Below are 23283 nucleotides of genomic sequence, written 5' to 3'. Positions count from 1 at the left end.
TGTACACTTACCTATGTCATGGTGGCATGACCTTGCTGGGGGGAACGGGCACCCTGTAGGACTGACAGAGGCCCGTAACCAGAGCTGGAAACCCCAGGGCCCTGTTGGACTTCTCCGGGTCCACTGGGTGTCTTGTGGGTGCAACCCCTGCAAATAGTAGATGGCATTAGAAATTAGTTGGAAATAATGCATACCTACCTATGTCGGGATGGCACAGACCAACTGATACTTCCGCAGGGGGAGATCGGCATTATGGTCGCTGGGCAGAATATTGCTAAGTAGCAACGTCATTTATATCTGTGTAAGAGTGGTCATGTTGGTGCGCATGATCCACACTCGTCTCTTTGCAGCGGCACGGGTGAAATCTTGCCCCGGTATGCATAGTAGCTGCGTGATAGCCTCCCTTTCTCGTTGTGCTCGCATAGTTGGTGTCGCAACATGCCCTTTTGCGGGCGAGCGAGGCGAGGCTCACGGGTGCGCTTTCCAAAGGAGGAAAGATGCGCGGAGTCGCCACCAATGTTTATTTGTGGAAAACGTCGGAAAAACCAAAGGAAACCGGTCAAAACAAAAATTCTAAGTTCGGAAGTTGTATTTACGTTTGAGGAAGGTATTAGCACCTCTCACGTTTGTCTCAAAGGACAACAACCTATTTTTCAGAATTGTGAAATTGTGTTATCTTAACTTTTATTTCCTTTTTTATTTTTGAGGTCGACAAAAGCGGGGCTCTTGCTCCTACGTACCCTCCATCTTAAGAGGAAATCAGACCTACGTAGTTCTTTTTTGAAAGGTGATCATTTTAAGGCGTTGGACCTTAAAAATGATCCATTTACTTGGTAAGGAAAACTGAGATGATAAACTTTCAAACCCTTTTTAGTGACTTTTTTGAACGAGCTTGACTAGGTGAGTTGATTTTAGTCTTAGTTTCACTTTAGTTATTAGTCAATTCAATTAAGAATGAGAAATCCCAAAGAGAAAACGTCCGATTGATTTTTTCGCTTCATTTTACTAAAAGGTATTTTTTTATTATTATATTATTATTTTACCTCTTTTTTTATTTCCAACGTGGTTACGGCACGACCGAACGGTCGGAATTCATTTTAACAGAAATTAACGGATATTACAAATCAAATGATCGGTGGAAATTTATTTTATTTTTTTATTAGGCGAGAAATGACTTAAATAGATGACTGAAGTACGCCAAAAGGGGGTACGGAAAGTAAATGAAAACGAGAATAAAAGTACATGAAACAAATGGGGACCACCACGGGTACATAGAATGAATTGAAAAGCTCGGTTTTGGGGTACTTACCAGTTGAAGACCGAAGAAAACGAAGAACGAACGATGAATGTCGAAGAACGGTTGAAAATCTTCGCGTAATTACCCACAGAAACGTTACGGAAGCGCCTCGGCTTGGATTTTCTTCTCGGAAACAATTTTCCTCACCAATTTTAAGAGAATACGAAATGCCAAGAAGGCTGAACCCCTTCCTTCTTCATTCCTCCCCCTATTTATAGCAAAATAGGGGAAGAGCTTGCCACCCAGCTCGCCCAGGCGAGCCAGGTTGCTTCCTCCAGAAGCAACCGCCTTCTGGAGGAAGAATCTGGAAGGCCCATGTGGGCCTGGTTGCTATTTACACCCCTTTTTTACTAAATGCACCCCCTTTTGCTTTTTTTGTGATTCTTTTTCCGTAACATTATGAAACTTTACGAATTTCGTAACAATACTTATTTTCTTTCCGTAAGGCTACGGAACCTTATGAATCATATATTTACTCTTTTTTAGCTTTCGAAGAAGTTACAGAAACTCACGGATTGCGTAACAATACTTCCTTTTGGTTTCCGCCACATTACGGAATTTCACAGATCGCGTAACCATGTTTTCTTTTGATTTCTGGCACGTCTCGGGACTTCACATATTGTGCAACAAAGGGTGCTAAGTGCTTCGAAGCGGTCAATCAAAGGTTGCATGCCATCAAGCAATAGTCCCCGAACGAAATTAGGGTATGAGAGTTGGCCCTCCTCCGGGATCAGGGGGTAGCCCAGGAACTGATAAAAGGAAACTACTGGCCCCTTAACCGGGAGTGCAAGTGTCGGTTAAGCATTAAGGGTAGAGGACCTTAAATTCTCTTAATGTGCGGATATGGATCCCAGTGAAGGTGAGAGCACGTAGCCCTCTGAAGGCGAGGACGTGCAGCCCTCTGAAGGTGAGGACATGCAGCCCTCTGAAGGCGAAGACGTGAAGTCCTCTAAAGATGAGGACGTGTAATCCTCTGAAGATGAGGACGTGCAGTCCTCTGAAGGCGAGGAAGTGCAGCTCTCTGAAGGCGAGGACGTGAAGCCCTCTGAAGTCGAGGACGTGTAGTCCTCTGAAATGGAGGATGTGTAGTCCTCTGAAGGTGAGGGCGTGTAGCCCTCTGATGGTGAGAACGTGTAGTCCTTTGAAGGTGAGGGCATGTAGCCCTACGAAGGCGAAGGCGAGGACGTGTTGTCCTCTGAAGACAAGGACGTGTAGTCCTCTGAAGGTTAGGACGTGTAGTCCTCTGAAGGTGAGGACATATAGTCCTCGGAAGGTGAGGGCGTCTAGCCCTACGAAGGCAAGGACGTGTAGTCCTCTGATGGTGAAGGCGTGTAATCCTCTGAAGGCGAGGGCGTGCGGCCCTCTGAAGACGAGGGCGTGCAGCCCTCTGAAGGCGAGGACGTCTAGTCCTCTAAAGGCGAGGAAGTCTAGTCCTCTGAAGGCGAGGAAGTCTAGTCCTCTAAAGGTGAGGGCATGTAGCCCTAGGAAGGTGAGGACGTGTAGTCCTCTAAAGGTGAGGGCATGTAGCCCTAGGAAGGTGAGGACGTGAAGTCCTCTAAAGGTGAGGACATCTAGTCCTCTAAAGGCGAGGAAGTCTAGTCCTCTGAAGGTGAGGAAGTCTAGTCCTCTAAAGGTGAGGGCATGTAGCCCTATGAAGGTGAGGACGTGTAGTCCTCTAAAGGTGAGGGCATGTAGCCCTATGAAGGTGAGGACGTGTAGTCCTCTTAAGCTGAGGGCATGCAGCCCTCTGAAGGTGAGGACGTGTAGTCCTCTGATGGTGAGGATGTGTAGTCCTCTGCAGGCGAGGATGTGTAGTCCTCTGAATGTGAGGACGTATAGTCCTCAGAAGGTGAGGATGTATAGTCCTCTAAAGGCGAGGGCGTGCAGCCCTCTAAAGGTGAGGGCGTGTAGCCCTATGAAGGCGAGGGCGTGCGGCCCTCTGAAGGCGAGGGCGTGCAGCCCTCTGATGGCGAGGACATGAAGCCCTCTGAAGAAGATAGGTACTAGTACCCAAGGGTCCACCCTTATGAGAAATCAAGAGATCGACTTATCGAAAGGGCCGGTCATCCCAAATTCACAAGATTGGACATTTAGATGTAGGAAATCTATGTAGTTAACATGATTTTTAGGGATGCAGATGCATACAACCTTTGTTGTGAAATTTGGTAAATGCGGACTTCATATGAAATAATGCAATGTAATGGAAAGTTGTACAATGTTCATGTCATTCTTTCCTTGTTTTGTGATTTTGATTTTGATTTAATTTTTTTTGGAAAACACAAATTGACTGTCCATTTGAAAAAGGTGATAATTCATGCAACCTTATCCTATCTTTTGCAAATCTCTCCGGGAACTCCCTCTAAGTGTATGTTTTGTTTGATTTAGCCACTTGGCCATTTTGGAGTGATGATAATGAAGCCGTTTGACGTTTAATCAATCCATTGAAATCCTAGGGTTTGTCCCCCCCTTTTTTTGTTTAAAAACATCGACGGGTGAGAACTTTTGATCTGCCCCTATGTTCACTTGAGGCTTATGCACGATGCCCCTCATTGCCCCAGTGTAAGGCTTTGAGGTACCAATTTTTATCTTTCGTCATGACCTTGTAGTTGGGAACCTATTGGGTGAGAACTTCTAATCTGCCCCTAGGTTTACTTAAGGATCATGCACGGTGCCCCTCATTGCCCCAGTGTAAGGCTTTGAGGTACCAATTTTTATCTTTCGTCATGACCTTGTAGCTGGGAACCTATTGGGTGGGAACTTCTAATCTGCCCTTAGGTTCACTTGAGGTTCATGCACAATGCCCCTCATTGCCCCAGTGTAGGGCTTCGAGGTATCAATCGTTGTCTTATTTTCACAACCTTGTAGCAAGGAAGAACGAAAGAAGCTATTGATTCTAGAGAAATAATTGAAGGATTTTTTTTCAGTTGATGGATTAAGTCAAATGACTCCTATTCTCGATAATTCACTTCTCTCTAAAAAAGACAAACTTTCCAGAATGATAAAATGAGGTCACATGAATGTTTATATTTTTACTTGAAAACACAGTCAATCAAATGCCTTTTTCCAACGTGCAGGACGAGTAATCTCTGATTGAACGGTCTTGGAAGTCAACACTCAGGAGCGCAGGTCGCTTTGAGCAAACAAACCAATGGCTTACACTCACATTCCGGTGGAAGTTGAATAAGCAAAAATGTGTTTGTGAAAGGATGAGAGAGACAAAGGATGTCAAATTCATCCATTATTTAGCATTGTAATTGTGGTTTACAATAATGGCATAAACTTGAAAATCCTGATGAGTCATTAGAGACATCTAACAACAGCTTTCAAAATTTCCCCATGTGTGGTGTCGCTTGTCAATGTTAGGATTCACAAGCGATTCTCCTCAAATTTCAGCCAACCCGCATCAATTAGACTTTGCACCTTACGCTTCAAGGTCATACAATGCTCAATGGAATGTCCCAGAATTCCTACATAATATGCACATGTTGCGTTCGAGTCGTATCCTCGGAAAAATGGAGGTTGAGGAAACCTAGCAGGGGTTATGGCAACCATTGAATTATCGAGTGGATATGGGAGCAAGTCAGCATAGGACACCGAAATTAGGGTGAATTCTATAGGCTTTTTGCTGCAAGATTCCTTCCTTGGTTAGTGTTTTGGTTCGTGCTAAAGGTGGTGTTTAGCATTGGTTGTGTGGTAGGTGGGTTTTGTGGTTGATTTAGGGATGGCCTTTGTGGATAACTGGGTGGTAAGTAAGGAGAAGGGTTGAGTAATGACATTGTTGGGTTGGTGGGAAACTTGGCCGTATAGGAATGGTAGTCACAGCATGGGTTTCTCCGTCATCCTCACCCTCTTCATTTGCCCCAGTTTTGCCATTTGTCCAAGCAGGATGATTAAATTTGCCTCTTTTCAGACCCACTTTGATCCTTTCGTAAGTGAAAACTAAATTAGCAAATCTTGAAGGTGTGCACCCCACCATTTTTCATAGTAAAGCATTGGTAATGTGTCTACTATTATTGTGATCATTTCTTTCTCCGTCATTGAGGGAACCACTTGGGCTGCCAGATCCCTCCATCTTTGGGTGTATTCTTTGAAAGATTCATGCCCCCTTTTTGCACATGTTTTGTAGTTGCATCTTATCCGTAGTCATATCAGAATTGTACTGATACTGCCTAACGAAAGCAACCATTAGGTCCTTCCAAGAATGGACTCAGGAAGGTTCCTAAGTTAGTATACCAGGTGACAGTTGTCCCAGTAAGACTTTCTTGGAAAAATGTATCAGCAATTTCTCATCTTTTGCATATGCCCCCATCTTCCGGCAACACATCTTTAGATGGTTCTTAGGGCAAGTAGTCCCCTTGTACTTGTCAAAGTCCGGCACCTTGAACTTGGGAGGGGTGATGATATTAGGTACTAGGAACAACTCTTCTAGGTTAGCAAAGGCATAATCTTGGCCTCCTTCAATGGCCTTGAGCCTTTCCCTTAGATGATCCAACTTCTCCCGTTTCTACCATAGCATGAGGGTTTTTACCCGCTGTGGAATGCAAGGGGTGTGGTTGTGGGTGATACTGAGGGCCCTCCAAAGTGTTTTGCAGGGGTATATCACCAACTGCTTACCCTTCATTGGCATATTCGAGGCAAGGCTCGAAGTTGGCTAGATTGTGGCGGGGCATTCCATGTGTCTCCCCCATGGGTTGAGAGACATGTGCATGATCAGATTGAGGTTGTTGGCTTTCAATGAGTATGGGAGCGGAGTTATTGACATCCTCCTAGGGAGGCGAGTCATATGGCGAGAAGGCGTGCTTGTTTTAAATTTGCACATCATGGGGCCGTCCGTACTTCCCAAATCTTTGCCCACCATATCTGAGGTTGGATGATTCATTTGGTTGAGATCAGATGGGGGCATCGAGTTCACCTTAGCAACAGCGCTGGTAGCGGCAACTGCAACCATATTGGCTTCCATTATCTTCTTCATGCTCATCATGGCCTCCACCATTGTGGCGATTTTCTCTTTCATGGCCTTCATGTCGGCCTTCATCTGCTCTTGCACCTCCTCTACTTCACCCATTACTCTAGCTCTAGCACGGGTTCGGTAAGCCGCATTGACCTCCATTATCTCCTTTATGCTCATCATGGCCTCCATCATTGTGGCCATTTTCTCTTTCAAGGCCTCCATGTCGACCTTCATTTGCTCTTGCACCTCTTTTACTTCACCCATTACTCTAGCTCTAGCACGGGTTCGGTAAGCCTCACTGACCTCCATTATCTCCTTTATGCTCATCATGGCTTCCATAATTGTGGCCATTTTCTCTTTCAAGGCCTCCATGTCGACCTTCATTTGCTCTTGCACCTCTTCTACTTCACCCATTACTCTAGCTCTAGCACAGGTTCGGTAAGGGTGTCGTAAAGCGTGTTTTTTTCTTTTTGATAATAATGATTAAGTTCATTTTTTTTTCAAGGAAAGAATGCAATGAGCAATGCAACCAATGAAAAGCATGGATGTATGCGAATGATGCACAGTTGAAGTATTGTGAATTTTTACGCAGGACATGGGGTTGAATCAATTTAGATTTTTCAACATGGTTCATGACATCTTGGTCAAGGTGAAACTGGAAGTAACAAGGACATCAACAATCCTAAATGTGTTTGGCAGTAGACGAAGCAGTGATGTAACTCGATTCATCTTTTGCCCCAATTTTTGCAAGATGGTTACTTCCATACTTCAACTTGACTTGATGAACTTTTTTCGAAAAAGCATGAGCTTAGTTCAATCCTATAATCCAAGGAATGGTAATTCTGATCACCAATACTTCAACAACCTTTCATAGGGATGAATGACTCGGGCATACTTTAAGCTATGCATGGAAAATGTAATTATGAAATTGAGATGCCCGAAGAAACATCATTTCCTTGTTAACCATGCATTAGGTACCATGTTCAATCATTTTGTTTTTAAGTGAAACGGGTTTATGATCCCAACATGGTTGGCTCATGGTACCGAATATATGCAACTAAGAATGCATCGTGAATTTTCATGCTTCCCCATTTTGTTTTTGTTTTGCAGAGGAAAATGCAAGGATCATGCATGAGCGAACATGAAAACAAAAGGTATGCAGTTTGTAGAACAAAAAGTATATTGAACACATATGCATGATGATGCAATGACTCATGCAAAATGTGAGGCTGGAATATGATAACGGACAAATGCAGGAATGATATGTTCATTATGATGCCATGAAGAGATGCTTATACGACGCATGATATGAATGCATTTACGGACACGAGAGCCCGGAAGATTATCTCTTCTTACTTGCGCATTTGGGGGCGTAGTGCCCCATGTGTACAGTTAAGAAGGTGATATGGACCTTCCGGCTTCCCGTGACAAAGGACGAGACCAACATACAATGCCTGCTAGAGATAAAATGTGGGAGTGACTTGATTCGCACTGGAGTAAAAACGCGGGATAAACTCATTTTATTCAGAAAGTTTATAACTAGTCAAGATTTGAGCGACAATACAAACTTCCTAGCGGTTTCTAATTATATGGGTCATTAAGTCTATCATACGTGTTTGCCATCGCTTTAGCCTTGGCTAGTAATCGGGGAAGCTCTTGACTCCCATTCAAGGTAAGAGCGAATCGGTCCATCCACATCGTTGCCTCTTGATGTAGCGAGTCGATCACCCTTCCTCTAGCCTCCTTTTCCGTGTACACTTGGGCATACTCGTCCGCCACTCTATGCTCGTGGGCCGTGGCTAGATTTAGTTCTTCTTGGTACTTGCTGATGATGGCTAACATGTTGGTCTCTATCTTGCATAACCGCTGAGACAAACTTTTCTTGGACCTCGAGCAAGCCTTCAACTCATCCTTCAAGATCAAATTGTCTACTCGCGATTGGTCCCTTTCCTCTCTCTGGAGCTTAAGCTCGTTGTTACTGCCCCACAGAGCCCCTCGGAACTTGTTCCGACCGTGTTCTTCCCTACGAGCCCTCTTGGTTTCTCGTTCCAAGGCTTTGGTGGTAGCCACATTTACATCTCTCAGTCTGGTATTCTATTTTCAGATTTTCAGAGCTGCTGATTTGAACCTTTCTTTAACTGTTTGGGCTTGCTCGAGTTCCGCCCTAAGGGCCTGCACTTCTTCGTCTTCCTTCAGTGCCTCAACTTCCTCTCTTTTAGTGGTTCTCAAACTTGGGAGGCAATCCAAACCTTGCACGTGGGCTTTTAACCACTTACGATAGCCACCGATGAGCCCATTGTTACTGCCCCTGAGTTCCTTGTCCTTCTTTTGCAACACCTCCCATGCCTTGCGAACCTTCTGAAGTGTCTCCACGTTGGTCTTATTGAAGCCTCGTGAAATGACAGGTGCGAGCTCATCCTCTAGTGGTGCCCCTCTCATAGGGTAGCCAAGTTGTCTTATAGCAAGAACGGGATTGTAGCTGATGCAACCCCTCGTCCCCATCAAGGGAACATTTGGAAATCCTCCGCATGAAATAAGAACTCCGGTTCTTCCTTCCTTCCATCGAGGGAACCAGTTGACAGACGCTCTTTCTTTGTTTGATAAGAGTTAGTCCCAATTTGCGCCTCCTTTCTCTGTGCATGAACGGTGACCTTCTAACGGGCAAACATGCCTTACCTCCTGGCGAAAAAAGTGTGAAACCAACCATACATAAAGAGCAGGAGTACAACAGACAATCCTCGTACTGCTCTTCTCACATCTTCATTCGAAGGTGTCATATAGGTCGGCTAGCATAGCGACAACCGGGCTTTCCTTGTGGTTATGATAGGCGAGAAAAGCATCAATCACTGCCAGGTCCACCAACCCATCCGCATTCAGAAAGAGGACTCCTCCAAAGATCAACAGTGCGAGAACGTGTATGAACGGGGCCCATTCGCTTCTACCTGCCAAGATTCTTGCTTTTGCCTCCAAACATTTTCTCTGTATCCCGACCACCCTTTTTTCGACTTGCTTTTGGCGGTCTAATTCCTACGCCGAGATTTGAACTATTTTAGAAATTCTAACTAATGAGGGATAGAACCCTGAGAAGAGGTATGGTTTCCTTCCCCCTAGAGGACATCCTAGGATTTCTTCGAATTCTTCCACCATGGGTGATAGCTGGAAGTGCCCAAAAGTGAAGCACCTCAACGGCTGATCATAATACTGGGCGAGGGAGGCAATGGACTCGGTGGAGACTTCTACCATGGCTAGGTCCCAGATTTTACCGTAAGCTTTGCGAAAATCTTGCCGCTGGAGCTGACCCATTAACTACCCTAACTCCTTTAGACTAGTGGTCCCTAGGCTCTTGACCTTGACTTGATAGAACCTCTTTTTAAGCAAAGGTGTTTGACTTGATCCCATGTTTTACTAAAGTAAAACAAAATCGGTGCGAATCAAAACTCTGACATCTATCATGGGTGAAATGGATGAATGCATGAAGAGATGCATATGACACAAATGCAATTTATGAATGCGGGAGCCCAGGAAATTGTCTCCTTTTTAGATACAACGTCTCGGGGTAGCACGGTGCCCGACGTATGTATTTAAGAAGGTGAGACGGACCCTTCGTTGGTTTGCCAAAGAGAGGGGATCAAGACAGAACCCGTGCATGATGCATATGCGAAAGGCACAACATGTGGATGTTCACAAACAAATACAAGCAAAAGGGTACATGACACTTATGTATGGCAGTGTGAAAAATGGCACGTAGCGTGTTTACTCCGTGCCCCTATTTTAGGGACCTACAAGGGAGGGAGCTAAAAAGGCCTTTAGTGATATTTCCCAAGGTGGTCATATCTATCTTGATTGTCTCTAGAGGTATCATCCCCTTCAAAGAACATATTGCAGCAGTAGGGACTACTAGCAACAATATGTTATCAAAGAGAAAAACTCTAGATGAGGGTTCACTGTAATCAAGCAAGTCGGAGACCTAGCATGATCACAGATTCACCTCCACTTCTTATGTTCCCAGGAACCCGGGTATAGGGCCCTTTTTCAAATCACCGTGTGTGCAAATAGTGTTGGTGTTTGTGTGCATCAAATGAAAATATTTACCTCATGCATACCTTTTAAAACACACTAAAAGCATCAAAGAGTTATATACACAATAACATAAGGAAAATAAAGGGAAACCAACAAAGGAGGATGTCATGATAAAACATTGCACAAGATTAAATGGCCTAACTCTCAAAAAATAGTCCCCAGTGGAGTCGTCAATTGTCGCAACCTACCCTTCGACGGGAAGGCTCCCGGGTGCATCTTCCAAGAAAGGAATACGCGTGAAGTCGCCACCAACGTTTATTTGAGGAAAACGTCGGAAAAACCGGAAAAGACGTGATCTACGAACTTTAAGTGAAAGGTTCGGGAGTTGTATTTACGCACGAAGAAGGTATTAGTACCCCACACGTCCGTCACAAGAGACGGCAGCCTTTAATCAAATGTGCAAATATGACTTCAATTTATGTTATCTTCCCTTTTTACGTTCTTATGTCTTTTTTATGCCTTTTTATATTTTTATCCTTTTGTGGTCGACAAGGGTGTTTCCCTTTGCTCCTACGTATTCCTCAATTGTGATGAGAAAATCAGACCTACGTAGTTCTTTTGTGAACAAAGCGTTTTGGTTAAGTTATTTTTTTATCCTTTTTTGCAAGATATGTTTTTATTGAATGAAAGGTCATTTAAGGCGTTGCACCATTAGACAATCTTTCGATTCTTTTGAAAAGTGAGAAAACATTAAGGCATTGGACCATTAATGATTTCTTTATTTTTGAAAGAGGTAACAAAGTTACATATTGATTTTAGGTTTTTTAGAAATCTACACTTAACCAATAAAAGCGGAAAAGACCATTTCAAGGCGTTGGACCTTTGAAAATGGCTTTTTTAGGCAATGACAAAAGTTTGGTTTATGAATTGATTTTAGTCTTAGTTTCACTTTGGTTATTAGTCGATTCAATTTAAGAAAGAGAAATCCCAAAGAAACACGTCCGATTGATTTTTTTTATTTATTTTACTAAAAAATGTTTTTGATTATTATATTATTATTTTACCTCTTTTGGTTTCCAACGTGGTTACGACATGACCGAACGGTCGGATTTCATTTTAACAGAAATTAACGGATGTTACAATTCAAATGATCGGTGAAAAATTATTTTATTTTTCGATTAGGCGAGAAAATGACTAAAGCACGTTAAAAACAGAAGAAAAGAAAACTGAAAGTAAATGAAATTAAAGTGAAAGTACACAAAACAAGAAATGAAGTGAAAGTCTCGAATTCGAAAACTTACCCATTGAAGAACGAAGAACGAACGAAGAACGGATGAAGAACGGTGAAGAACGACTAAGAATGATGAAGAATTTCCACAAAATCGCTTACGGAAGCATTACGGAAGCACTTCGACTCGATTTTTCTTCACGAAAACGTGTTTTTTGCCCAAAATAGCCGAAATGCATAGTCAAGGGGTCTTCAACATTTTGAAACAGCTCCCCCTTCCCCTATTTATAGGAAAAAAGGGAAGTGCTTGCCGCCCAGAGACTTAATGAAGAAGATTTCTAAGCGCACCCGAATTACTAAGTTCACCCCCCTTTTCGTATTTTACGGAAAAGTTACGGAAGCCTTACGAAAGTGTTACAGATTTGATCTTCATCTTTTTTCTCTTCCCTTTCACTAATGTTAAGTGGAATATGCTTACCCAAGGTTTTCAGAAATTTTACGGAAGCATTACGGAAGCAACGGAAGCCCCGGAAACCATTTTTCAAAAACGTGGAGGAGCTTACCGCACAGTTGCTTCCTCCTTAAGCAACCCAACTTCCAAAATGTTCCAGAAGAACCTAGACTCGAATTGCTATTTACACCCCTATCTTGATAAGTTCACCCCACCTTCTTTCGTAAATTACGGAAAAGTTACGGAAGCATATATGACTTAACTTTCATCTTTTTTTCTCTTCCCTTTCACCAATGTTAAGTGGAATATGCTTACCCAAGGTTTTCAGAAATTTTACAGAAGCCAGGGAAGCCCCAGGAACCATTTTTCAAAAACGTGGAGGAGCTTGTCGCCCAATTGCTTCCTCCTTAAGCAACCCAACTTCCAAAATGTTCCGGAAGGGCCTAGATTCAAATTGCTATTTACACCCCTATCTTGATAAGTTCACCCCCCTTCTTTGCTGATTCTTTTTCCGTAACGTTACGGAACCTTACGGATTACATAACGATACTTGTTTTCTTTCTGTAATGTCACGAAACTTTACGGATTACGCAACCACCCCTTCTTCGGCTTCTGGAATGTTACGGAACTTTACAGATTGCGCAATAATGTTTCCTTTCGAGTCCCGACATGTCACGGAACTTCACGGATTACTTAACGATGGGTGTCAAGTTCCTCGAAGCGGTCAAGCAAAGGTTGCATGCCATCAAAAAATCGTCCCTAGACGAAATTAGGGTATGTCACTTTCCAAATTATATCTGAGAGAAAGAAAATTACTACTCAGGGAAATGATCAATTTAGTTGCAGAGATGCTAGAACATAAATACTTATATGGAGAAGGACTATGAATGAGTGATCAATAAAGTGATATTTGAGATTTTTGGAAATTGCCATATGTCAGATAAGAGGTAAATTATATATCTAAGTTTAAATCTATGTAAACTTATGGATATTAATTACTATCTATCTATAAATTCAATTCTATAAATATTATCAGCAATGCTATGTAGCACGAAAGTTTTATGCATGAACACTATAAGAAAATAAAAGTTGAAATGTGATTGGTCGAGTTTAGATGAACAATTTTGTAATCAAATCCTTTGACACAAATTAATGGTGGTGAGAGGTGGTAAAGCATTTCGTGCCAGAACGAATTCGTACTGATAAACATTTTCCAAATATTATATAGTGAGATATAATGGAGCTTTGGAAATTAATGATAGCAAGCTAAGATTTAGTGCAACTTACCATGACAGAGAGGTGAGAAATATATAACAATGTTTAAGCCTGCTCCCATAACACCAACAGCACCACCACGAGCTTCTCCTTGCAATGCTAATTGAGTAGTAGCTACTGCTTCTGCCGAAATTGCCACATCCAAAATCACAGCCAAAATGGCAGTCCTACCCTGAAATCATATTCAAATTAATCTATCACCACTTAACAATAAACGGGATTTTGTAAGGTGAATTAATTAGAAACTGGCTTATATAGTTATAATATAATTAATTCATTAATATAGTACATATAAGGTAAGTTGGATGGTTAAGAAAAAAGAGGAGAGAAAAAATAAATTTGATTTTCTCTCCTAATAAAACTAAGAATATTAATAATTAACATTTGTTCTTTAAAAAAATGAAATATATACTACATACCCTTATCCCTTTTGGAGCATATATGAGAAATAGAATAACATAGATTGTCTCCACCACAATGCCAAAGCCATTGACAGTAGCCACGAGGTACTCTCTAGCCTTTATGATTCCATAGTAAGTCCATAAGGAGCAATTAAGCAATGTGCAAATGTAAGGAAGGCTCAAGAAATCTTCCGTAGATCCGTGCTTCTTTATTTTAATATTTTCCAAAACGTAGGTCTGCATCCTTTTATTTAATTTATGTATCATCCAGTAGCAATAAATATGAGATATATTATAATCTAGAAAGCAAATTAAGCAATGAAAAGTGAACTCTGCAATATTAGTTGATAGACTATTTACTAATAAACAAAAATTTGTATTTTGAATATTTGTTTATTATCACTTACATGATGTGCTGGGGCTTCGAAATGATAGAATAAGTGTGGAAGTTTCTGGTGGGGTCGAACCAGAGATAGAACTGTTGCTCCCTGTTACCTTTGCCTTGGGTGAAGATGTTTGTGCGCAGAATATAAGGGTCCCCACTTAGGTTTCGCAAAAACTCAAAATGAATCTCATCATGTGTTGGTCCTTGGGATGACAACTGCACCGCAGAAAAATGGAATTACTATAGTTGTTGAAATGACCTTTGTGTGTGGTAGCAGCACAAACAACTCCACAAAGAAAAGGACATCATTTTGGGAAATTGTGATGTTTGTTTAGCTTACTTTCATTTCTTGAAGAGCATGCAAAAGTGGAAAAAAGACTTTATAACTATAACAATGAAGCAAGGGAAATGAAGACAACCTTAATAATTTGCCCCGGTTCACCCTCTTCTCTACTCTTGACATGCTTTGTCTTCAAATTTAAATCTTTCACTATAACACTGTTGTCATGCTTGAAGATTTCAGTAATCTCCCCAACTTTACCCCTTTCTCGTCCAAATATGACTTAAACCGCATCTCCTGCATTTTGTGCAAGATAGGAAGACTGTTTGGTTTACACTCCTTCCGCTCCCATCGTTTAAGCTGCCAGAGGAGAAACAGAAAATATATTACACAAAACATTAAGGATAGCTACATAATATATTTGAGTACAACTATGTCTAGATACTCTGTTTTGCAATATAAATTTAGAGAAGCTTTCAGACTTGTTTTGTTTACATTAACATGAAAAAGGTTCATAACTCATTGTAAAGACAATTGAAAACGGATCCCAGTAAATACAAAGCAAAATAACGCTCACAAAATTTGGACAGGTTACAAAATGTGTGTTTTAAACATTGTTATATACACTTCTTTTGAACAGGGTTTTTAAATACAAAGCAAAATAACGCTCACAAAATTTGTAGAATTCTTTATATCAAGTGTGGATCAAATTTGAATCACAAGCATTGACTGGATCAAGTTCAATTGTGCTCTTAGATACCAACAAAATATATTTTAAACAAATTGATTTTTTTAAGTGCCACCAAGTACCAACAAACAATGAACTCCAAATGACTGCACATGCAGTGTTCTTCAGTCCATTTTGATTGAGCTTAACAAAATTTGAAAAGAATAATCATTGGTCATGGATAAGGCAAGAATCTGATACTAACACTCATTACAATGGGACATTGCTTCTCTGTTGACTTACCCTGCATATGACAAAGATAATATAATATCAATTATCAAGTTAGTCTACAAAACTCTTGAGTACTGTAGGAATTATGAAATTTAGTAACAAACTTGATTTATTTTATCCTTAATGACCATTCAATTCGTTTGTCAGACAAAATATTATTATAGTTGTTACTTTAAATGAAACAACAAAATGATGAGCAAAAGAAATTTAATTAGCCTAAAATTTAAAAGATTATATTAATAAGAAAAATCACGGTAAATTTTTTGGAGACATTGAGACAATTTGAACCAAATACACACTAAAAGGAACACAAAATCATAGCTGCAGTATGACTTAAAAATATTCATTAAAAGATGATTAGCAATTTTTTGAATAAAGCCAAAGTTTTTCAGACCTAATATAGTGGAAAAATAAAGATAATAAAATAATAAAACAACAAATCCTCCGGAAACATCCTAGGAAGTTTTAAGTAAATCAATGTTACTAACATTACGCATTTCTATGAAGCAATGGGTTCGTCTATACCATTGGTAGAACTTGTGAAACCACGACTGATCCATAACGGAATGAATGGAAAGGAACGCCCTACTCGTTCGGCTCACAACAATCCAATTAGTTCACTGGACAATAAAACATTACACATTCCATCTTCGGAAATCAAGACTTTTGATGTTATTTGACGCACAATAATTTCTATGCGCACTACTGATGGCAAGACGATGGTATTTCAATGATGTCTTGCAAGGAAACATTTAAAAAAATTACTGAACAACGTGAATGAAAGATCCGTGGGTGAGATCCTGGATCATCACAGTTACAATGGAAGTTGGAATTATCATAATACAATCCTTGCATCCTGCAGGACAATGTACCAAACTGGCTTATTGCAAAATTGCCTAAAATTAATCATAATACGATCCTTGCATCCTGCTGGACAATATAATCCAATACATATAAAATTAATCACAAAACAATGCCTAAAACTGGCTTATTGCAAAATTGCCTAAAAATTTAAGATGCTTTGTTTGGCCATAAAGAAATCAAACCTGTGCATATGCTTAACAAAATCATCTATTAAAACAGGCCAAGCACATGCAAGCAAAAAGAAAAAAAAGAGCATTGCGTCAGTTAGTCAAAACACTCCACACCCAAAATTGAAAATTTATTTATTTATTGAAAAGAAACTATATAATCAAGATCAAGCACATACAAACCAACAGTTTTTCAAATTGAAAAATAAAGAAGTTATTATTAAATCCAAAATCCATTAAAAAAATACAAAGGGGTTAAATCCAATTAATGGAGGAAAAAAAATCGACATGCAAAAAAGGAGAGTGGAAAAAAATGGCAAAAGCTGGGAACTTGAAGTGAGTCTGTGTGTCACAGACCCTAAGACACAGTGGGAAGTGTAGCTATAGTATCATAGTATGAGAAAAGGATTCAAATTTACCCACACTTGCAGCATAGTTGAGCGAATCCACCAGATCGCAGAGGCCACCCCTTTCTCCATTCGTGAGTGCACGAACCATTCACAATGCAAATGTCGAAACCCATTAATCCAAATTGCAAAATTCCACTGCCAAATACACATAATCCAAAACCCAAATCAAATTGAAAACCCTAAAGCAAAAACCACAACAACAAAAAATTTAAACCTGTCACACACTAAAATTACCCAGAGTCCATACATACCCATGCACAAAGTCTCAAGATTCACAAAGGGGAAAAACCAAAGGGTAGTAAAAAAAACAAACTTTAAGTATTTAAGCATAAAGAAAACAAAACCCAGACCTGACATGAAAAACACCAAAAAAAAAAGAAAGGAAAGAAACGGAGAAAGCAAAATGAAGAAGAAACAAAGGCAACAAAGAAGAAAGAAAGCAAAACGCAACGAAGAAGAAAGAAAGGAAACGCAGTTGGTGAAGAATGGACGGGCAATACAGCAACACATGACACCTGTAAGCAATTTAAGAAAAAAAAAGACGCGTGCAATAATACGTGGAGCAACCAACAGATCTGGAAGTGTGATACAAAAATGCCCAAAAAACCAATAAATTGAACACATGTCAACAACTAGAGCATGGGCATAATAGCCTTTTCCATATACATCTCATTTATAAGACTTAGTATAGATAATAATAATAATAATAATAATAATAATAATAATAATAATAGTAGGTAATTGATGACTAAAATATGCTTACTAAAAAATACTAATGTTTTCAAATTAAAATTACAAGGATATAAAGGAAGAATAATTTTTTAAAATCTTTCCTTCCATTATGTAATAAATAAGAAAATTACTACCTCCCTTCCCATTTATTAAAATTCCTCTCACCCCCTCTTTAAAAAAACAAATACCCTCTTCACTTTTATTTATCAAATATTATTGACTAATTTATGCTTATTAAAAAAATTAGTTAAACTTAATTATTAACATTAAACTTGTTTGTAATTATATATTTTCAATGAGTGTTGCTAACTATTTACACATATAACATTTTACACATCTCAATAAAAATACTTTTTTTTTAATTATTAAAGCAATGCCAAAAGAACACTAATTAGCATTTGTCTTTCCAAATTTGTCCTTAATGTTATTGGAAGTCTATCTATCTTATTCCATCTCCATAAGAGAGAGAAATCAAGTCTTATAAAAAGAAATATTTTTTTTCAAAACTTCATCTTAAAAATAAGGACGGAAGATCGTGTAGTTCCCTTACTCAAAAATAAATCTATGAACTAACTTTTTTCTCAATATCATATGACATGTATTTTATATGTTGTTATTATAATAATGGTTAATGTTAATTAGTATAAAATTATGTAAAATTAGTTGGATTTGTTATTTTATTGTAATGATTAAAGTGATAATCAGTGAAAATTTAATTTGTATAAAACTAATTATATGTTTATTAGTTAATTTTAATTTTATATGTAAAAATAGTAATTTTTAAAAAATTATTATTTATTAAAGTTTAACATTTAAACAGTTATAAAAAAATTCAGCCTAGGATTTATGAATCCATCAACTACAACTAAAGTGGACATAAATGTAGCTAATTCTCACTATCATAGTATTCAATATCGTTGTTATGTGGAAAAAGGAAAATATTTAAGCAACCGACCCTTCTAGCATCCTGCCAAAAACAACAACTAATTGCATGCATCATCTCTTTTAATATGAAACGTTTTTGATTAAAAAAAAAAAGAAGAAGAAGAAAAAGAAAGAAGTATTTAATAGCATGGCCCATAAAGTTTTATCACCAAAACAATGTTATTTATAATGAAATAAATGGCATTTGCAAGAGACTCAAGGCAGTGCAATACCCAAAATGAAGCTCACTACCATCTTAATCTTCTTCATCTTTGCCCTTCCGTTCACATTTGCTAACCTGCGCGTTGGATTCTATACCGCAACATGTCCAAGAGCAGAGACAATTGTAGGTGAAGTTGTGCAAAGGCGTTTCAGCCAGGATAAATCCATTGTCGCAGCCCTTCTTCGCATGCACTTTCACGATTGCTTTGTTAGAGTAAGACCAAAACTATATATACTCGTTGAAAAACGTGTTAATTAGTTCGTATTTACACACTCATTTTCTTTCAATATATAGATGAGGTTATTTAAGTTAATTAATTTCTATCTGATTAATGCTATCTATGCCATGTTGTTACGTACGGTTTTAAATTGTAGTTACAGCTTAATTTATTGTCATCATTAATAGTATTAAAAAAATTATGATGTTGTGGTCACAAATAACTTTTTAAAACCATAAAAGTGGATAAATTGTGACTTTGTTAATACGTAGGAACTAAATACCCGTGTGAGGGAGTTTACAACACGCCCACACCCTATTTAATAAATTAAACTGGTGACTGATAATTTAAGTTAATTATGATGTTTTAAGTTAATTTCTTTTAAAAAATTATGTATAAATGTGACTGATAATGCCACAATTACCATGTTTCATGCAGATCGATTGTCGAAATTATGATGTTATATATAATTAATATTTTTTAGCATTTTGGTTTCAGGGTTGTGATGCCTCAATACTAATAGATCCAACAAGCACTAGAACATCAGAGAAGATTGCAGGGCCAAACCAAACTGTTCGTGGATTTGAGATCATTGATGAAGCAAAAGCAATCTTAGAACAAGCGTGCCCTTTAACTGTTTCATGCGCAGATATCATAGCACTTGCCACAAGAGATGCAGTGGCACTGGCAGGAGGGATAAGGTACAGCATCCCCACGGGAAGAAAAGATGGTCTATTAGCCGATCCTTCCTTAGTAATCCTTCCAGCACCATCATTGTCTGTACAAGGTGCTCTTCAGTTTTTCACCGCAAGAGGGTTGACACTAGAGGACATGGTGACCCTTTTGGGAGGACACACCGTTGGTTTTGCTCACTGTAGTGTGTTTCAAGAGAGGCTTTCAAGTGTTCAAGGAAGAGTTGATCCTACAATGGATCCTGAATTGGATGCAAAGCTGGTGCAAATTTGTGAGTCCAATAGGCCATCATTGAGTGACCCTCGTGTGTTTTTGGATCAAAACTCTTCTTTTTTATTTGACAATCAATTTTACAACCAAATGAGGCTTAGGAGAGGGGTACTTCACCTTGATCAGCAATTGGCTTTCGACTCATTGTCAAGGGACATTGTGGAGGATTTTGCGGCAAATGATGGTACATTTCAAGAGAGATTTGCAAATGCCATGATAAAGTTGGGGAGCATTGGTGTTTTGGATGGAAACGAAGGTGATGTAAGAAGGAATTGCAGGGCTTTTAATATTCCTCTGTAGAATGTGCTATTGCAATATTACAGAGAAATGCCTATGCAAAATCAATAATAACATTTGAACGTTATATTTGTTAACTTTTTATTTTTAAAAGCTAAAAAAAAATCAAGATAGTTTTTTCTTTTCTGAGAGGAAAAAAATACAAAATATAAAGCAATGTACTCCATCAAGTCCTTTTTAATATGATATTTAAGGTTTTGGCATTGGTATTAAAAAATCTAATTAATACTTTAAATTTCATAAAATATATTACGTGTAACTTCCTAATTAATATACCCTTTATATATCTCTATAATTTGTTAAACTTTTTCTCACTACAAGAAAAATGACTTTTGCCTACGGACAAAAATCATCACTAGATGTTAAAAATACGTAGGTAAATGTAATAAAGACTTTGTTCTACGGATATTTTGATCGTCAACTTTGAGGGGACATACAGTGATGGATTATAGTCTGTTAGTGGAGGTTTTACCTACGGATTTACTTTCACCTACAATTACATTTGATTGTCGCTATATATCATTCATACAATTCACAATATGTGTAGGTAAAAACCATTAACTTATTTCTATAATCTCTAACTGTAGGTCAAAACATTAACTTGTACCTACAACCTCCAACTGTAGGTAAAAGTCATTAACTTATGCTTACCTACAATAATCATCTTGTGTGAGTGGTTTCCCTGAAATTCTCCCCACAAAATCATCTTCTGTTCATTTTCACTGAGTGTCATGCTATAAGTTTGGTGTAAGTTGTGAAGAGAAACCAATAATCAATGAAACAATGAAACTTTCATGCTAGAACATGCCTGATAATTAATGGAAAATTAATACAAATGTTAAAGGATGGAACTGACATTCACTAACAAAAATGGATAAAAAAATGTTGTTTAAAAGAGTTGAAAAATTGTTGTTGACAAATCCAACAACCAGTGTTGTATCCAGTTAAGTTACTTATCTTCATGATATATTTTAATTGAGTTTTTTATCTCAGATATATAGAGAGCTTAACACGTTCATGCTATAAATTTATTTATTTTTTATTTGGAAGGTATGTGGAGGTTTCTATTAGTATATATACGAAATAGCTGAATCATCTTACTGTGAAAACTTTATTTGGTAAACATCTTAGACCCAATGAAGAATAACATTATTTTGTATACCGGGTATCAGCCCATTCCCACTGACCCAAAACATCTAAAAGTGCTATTAACAATTCAACACAATCCCCTAACTACCCACCACACATAATTCTACACAAATATGCCATCTTTTCTAGATTCTTCAAACCATAACCAAACTCAGTTTTACAAACTTCAAAGGACAAAAGTTGCACAAGTATAATCAATGGCTATGCTTATGGATTATGAAGCAGTCTTTTATTAAGTAACAGGAAAATTACATAAATGAATACTTTAGATTTGTCCTTACCTCTAAATATTCATCCATCCCATATTTGGAGTCTTCTCTTCTGAGGCCAGACTATTTAAAACCACCAAATGGAGCCACCTACATCAACACATGCACGTAGATAAATGCATCAACAAAAATTCCATTGTTACTTGATATCACTTAATAAGGAATGAGATGCACCTCAGTTGAAATTACTCCTTCATTAACACCCACTAGTCCATATTCAAGAGCCTCAGCAACACGCCACGATCGTTGGATACTGTTTGTAAATACATATGAACCCAAACCTTCATATGTACAAGCAATTCCATGTTCCAAAGTTTCACAGCATTAAACCAAGAGTGACCAAATATGACAAAACTATTAACCTAGGCTGTATAGGAGGGGGAGGGAGAGCAAAAACCATTCTTCAAGGCTGTATAAAGAAGAACCAAACGAACGACCTGTGTTAGTGTCGTTAGCAATTCTGATAGCTTCCTCTTTAGTTTTGAATCACAAAAGGGGTGCAACAAGTCCAAATGCTTCCTCTCTAGTTTAAGCCAAATCATTTAGGTGAATTAACAAAAAAAAAGTCCAGCAAGCAAAAATTAACAACAAAATTCCATTTGATGATAACAAGGCAAAGTGAAATAAACCATATCATAATTTCTACACATATAGAATATAGGAAGTATGCAACACAACACTGTAAACTATATAAACTACATTGGTTTGAATCCTCATATCACCAAAGAGAGGTGAAGACTAGCTTTACAGAAGATATAATGATAGTGCAGTGAAAAGATTCAATAGTTCTGCACAATTGTGTTTCTACCAAACTCAATCGCAGTTTGTATTTTGTAGATATTAGCCTCATCTATAATCTATAAAAATTATAAAGGCAATACACCCTTTTTGGTTTACACATTTTATTACCAAATTTATTCTTCAGCTGCTTCATTTGTAACTCCCCACTCTCCCATTCAAACTCTTGACATCCTCTCTCTGATGTTTGGTCTCCACTTTTTCAAAACAATGCAAAAAGAAAATGAAATACTAAGAGAAACACAAACCTTTTTTACAACAACTTCATTTATTAGAGGACCCTGTTTAGAGATGGATATGAAATGAGTTACACCATGACTCATTTTCTATCAATTTAGGAGAGGACTCTACAGAGTAATGACACTCAAAAACATATTATAACGGGAATATTGGAAAGGAAATATTTATCAGAAAGTACCTGAAGTCCATATGAATGAATATTACCATGGAAAAACAGAGATGCAAGATAGGCAATATCCACAGGCAGTTGGTTCAATAGAAAAACAGAAACTAATATAAATTATTTTAAATAGAAAGACCAATAACTACCTGTGACACACCTTCACTAAAACCATCCCCGACTTTCATATTATGAACAACATCACGTAAAGCATTTGCAAACTTCTCACATATATCTTCACAAAGAAACTTGGTTAAAAAAACAATAAATATTAAACAAATAATGTATCTAAATGCACATTTTCACATTGGTGTGAACTTCAAACAGCCAAACAATCAATAGGACACAAACACTTCGGAGGAAAAATCTCATAAGAATGTCATTGTAATGCCCTTTATTCGTTATCTTGTGTTCTGTTTTCAATTCTGAAATTTTTTTATTTTTCAAAACACTACAAATTCCATATAATATAATGACAAGGTTACAAAAGGCTATGTAAGCATTCTGCAAAGATTCACAATGTCATCTTGATTATATCAATAATGCTAATACAAGAGCACTTTTCATGAAACAACTACTGTGTGACTGTAACACATTCCGGAAACTCATACCATTTAGGAGAAG

General features: G+C 38.3%; 2 protein-coding genes across 3 annotated transcripts; one reads left to right on the top strand and one right to left on the bottom strand.

Moving 5' to 3' along the window:
• Window positions 1–12602: 12602 nt before the first annotated feature.
• LOC100816986 (bidirectional sugar transporter SWEET17) lies at window positions 12603–17267 on the bottom strand. Of its 2 annotated transcripts, none has more exons than XM_026127192.2 (9): window positions 16939–17264; window positions 16697–16822; window positions 15772–16102; window positions 15221–15259; window positions 14428–14648; window positions 14031–14224; window positions 13642–13867; window positions 13235–13394; window positions 12603–12744 (listed from the first exon to the last, which is right to left on the bottom strand). In XM_026127192.2, coding segments are annotated over exons 6-9 (426 nt in total). In that variant the 5' UTR covers window positions 14033–14224; window positions 14428–14648; window positions 15221–15259; window positions 15772–16102; window positions 16697–16822; window positions 16939–17264; the 3' UTR covers window positions 12603–12706. The 2 variants fall into 2 exon arrangements, with proteins under 2 accessions (XP_025982977.1, XP_025982978.1); XM_026127193.2 differs by having other exon boundaries at window positions 12647–12706; window positions 16939–17267.
• Window positions 17268–18516: 1249 nt separating this feature from the next.
• Window positions 18517–20120, top strand: LOC100816459 (peroxidase 44). The gene is made up of 2 exons (XM_003555032.5): window positions 18517–18779; window positions 19282–20120. Exons 1-2 carry the CDS (start codon window positions 18582–18584, stop codon window positions 20044–20046), a joined length of 963 nt encoding a protein of 320 aa, XP_003555080.1. The 5' UTR covers window positions 18517–18581; the 3' UTR covers window positions 20047–20120.
• The last annotated feature ends 3163 nt before the right edge of the window (window positions 20121–23283 follow it).

Source organism: Glycine max, chromosome 19 (genome assembly GCF_000004515.6).
Source record: "Glycine max cultivar Williams 82 chromosome 19, Glycine_max_v4.0, whole genome shotgun sequence".
Classification (NCBI taxonomy): Eukaryota; Viridiplantae; Streptophyta; class Magnoliopsida; order Fabales; family Fabaceae; genus Glycine; species Glycine max.
Note: the sequence above shows the minus strand (reverse complement) of the source record. Positions and strands in the feature narration are given on the sequence as shown.

Excerpts from the sequence above, each read along its gene's own strand:
- LOC100816986 (XM_026127192.2), bottom strand. Across the intron at positions 13,395-13,641 it reads ATGCTCCAAAAGGGATAAGG|GGTAGGACTGCCATTTTGGC; the intron begins GTATGTAGTATA and ends ATATGATTTCAG. Across the intron at positions 12,745-13,234 it reads TTTCTCACCTCTCTGTCATG|ATATAATTTGGAAAGTGACA; the intron begins GTAAGTTGCACT and ends TCTTTCTCTCAG.
- LOC100816459 (XM_003555032.5), top strand. The coding sequence starts at position 18,582 with ATGAAGCTCACTACCATCTTAATCTTCTTCATCTTTGCCCTTCCGTTC. Across the intron at positions 18,780-19,281 it reads TTCACGATTGCTTTGTTAGA|GGTTGTGATGCCTCAATACT; the intron begins GTAAGACCAAAA and ends TTTTGGTTTCAG.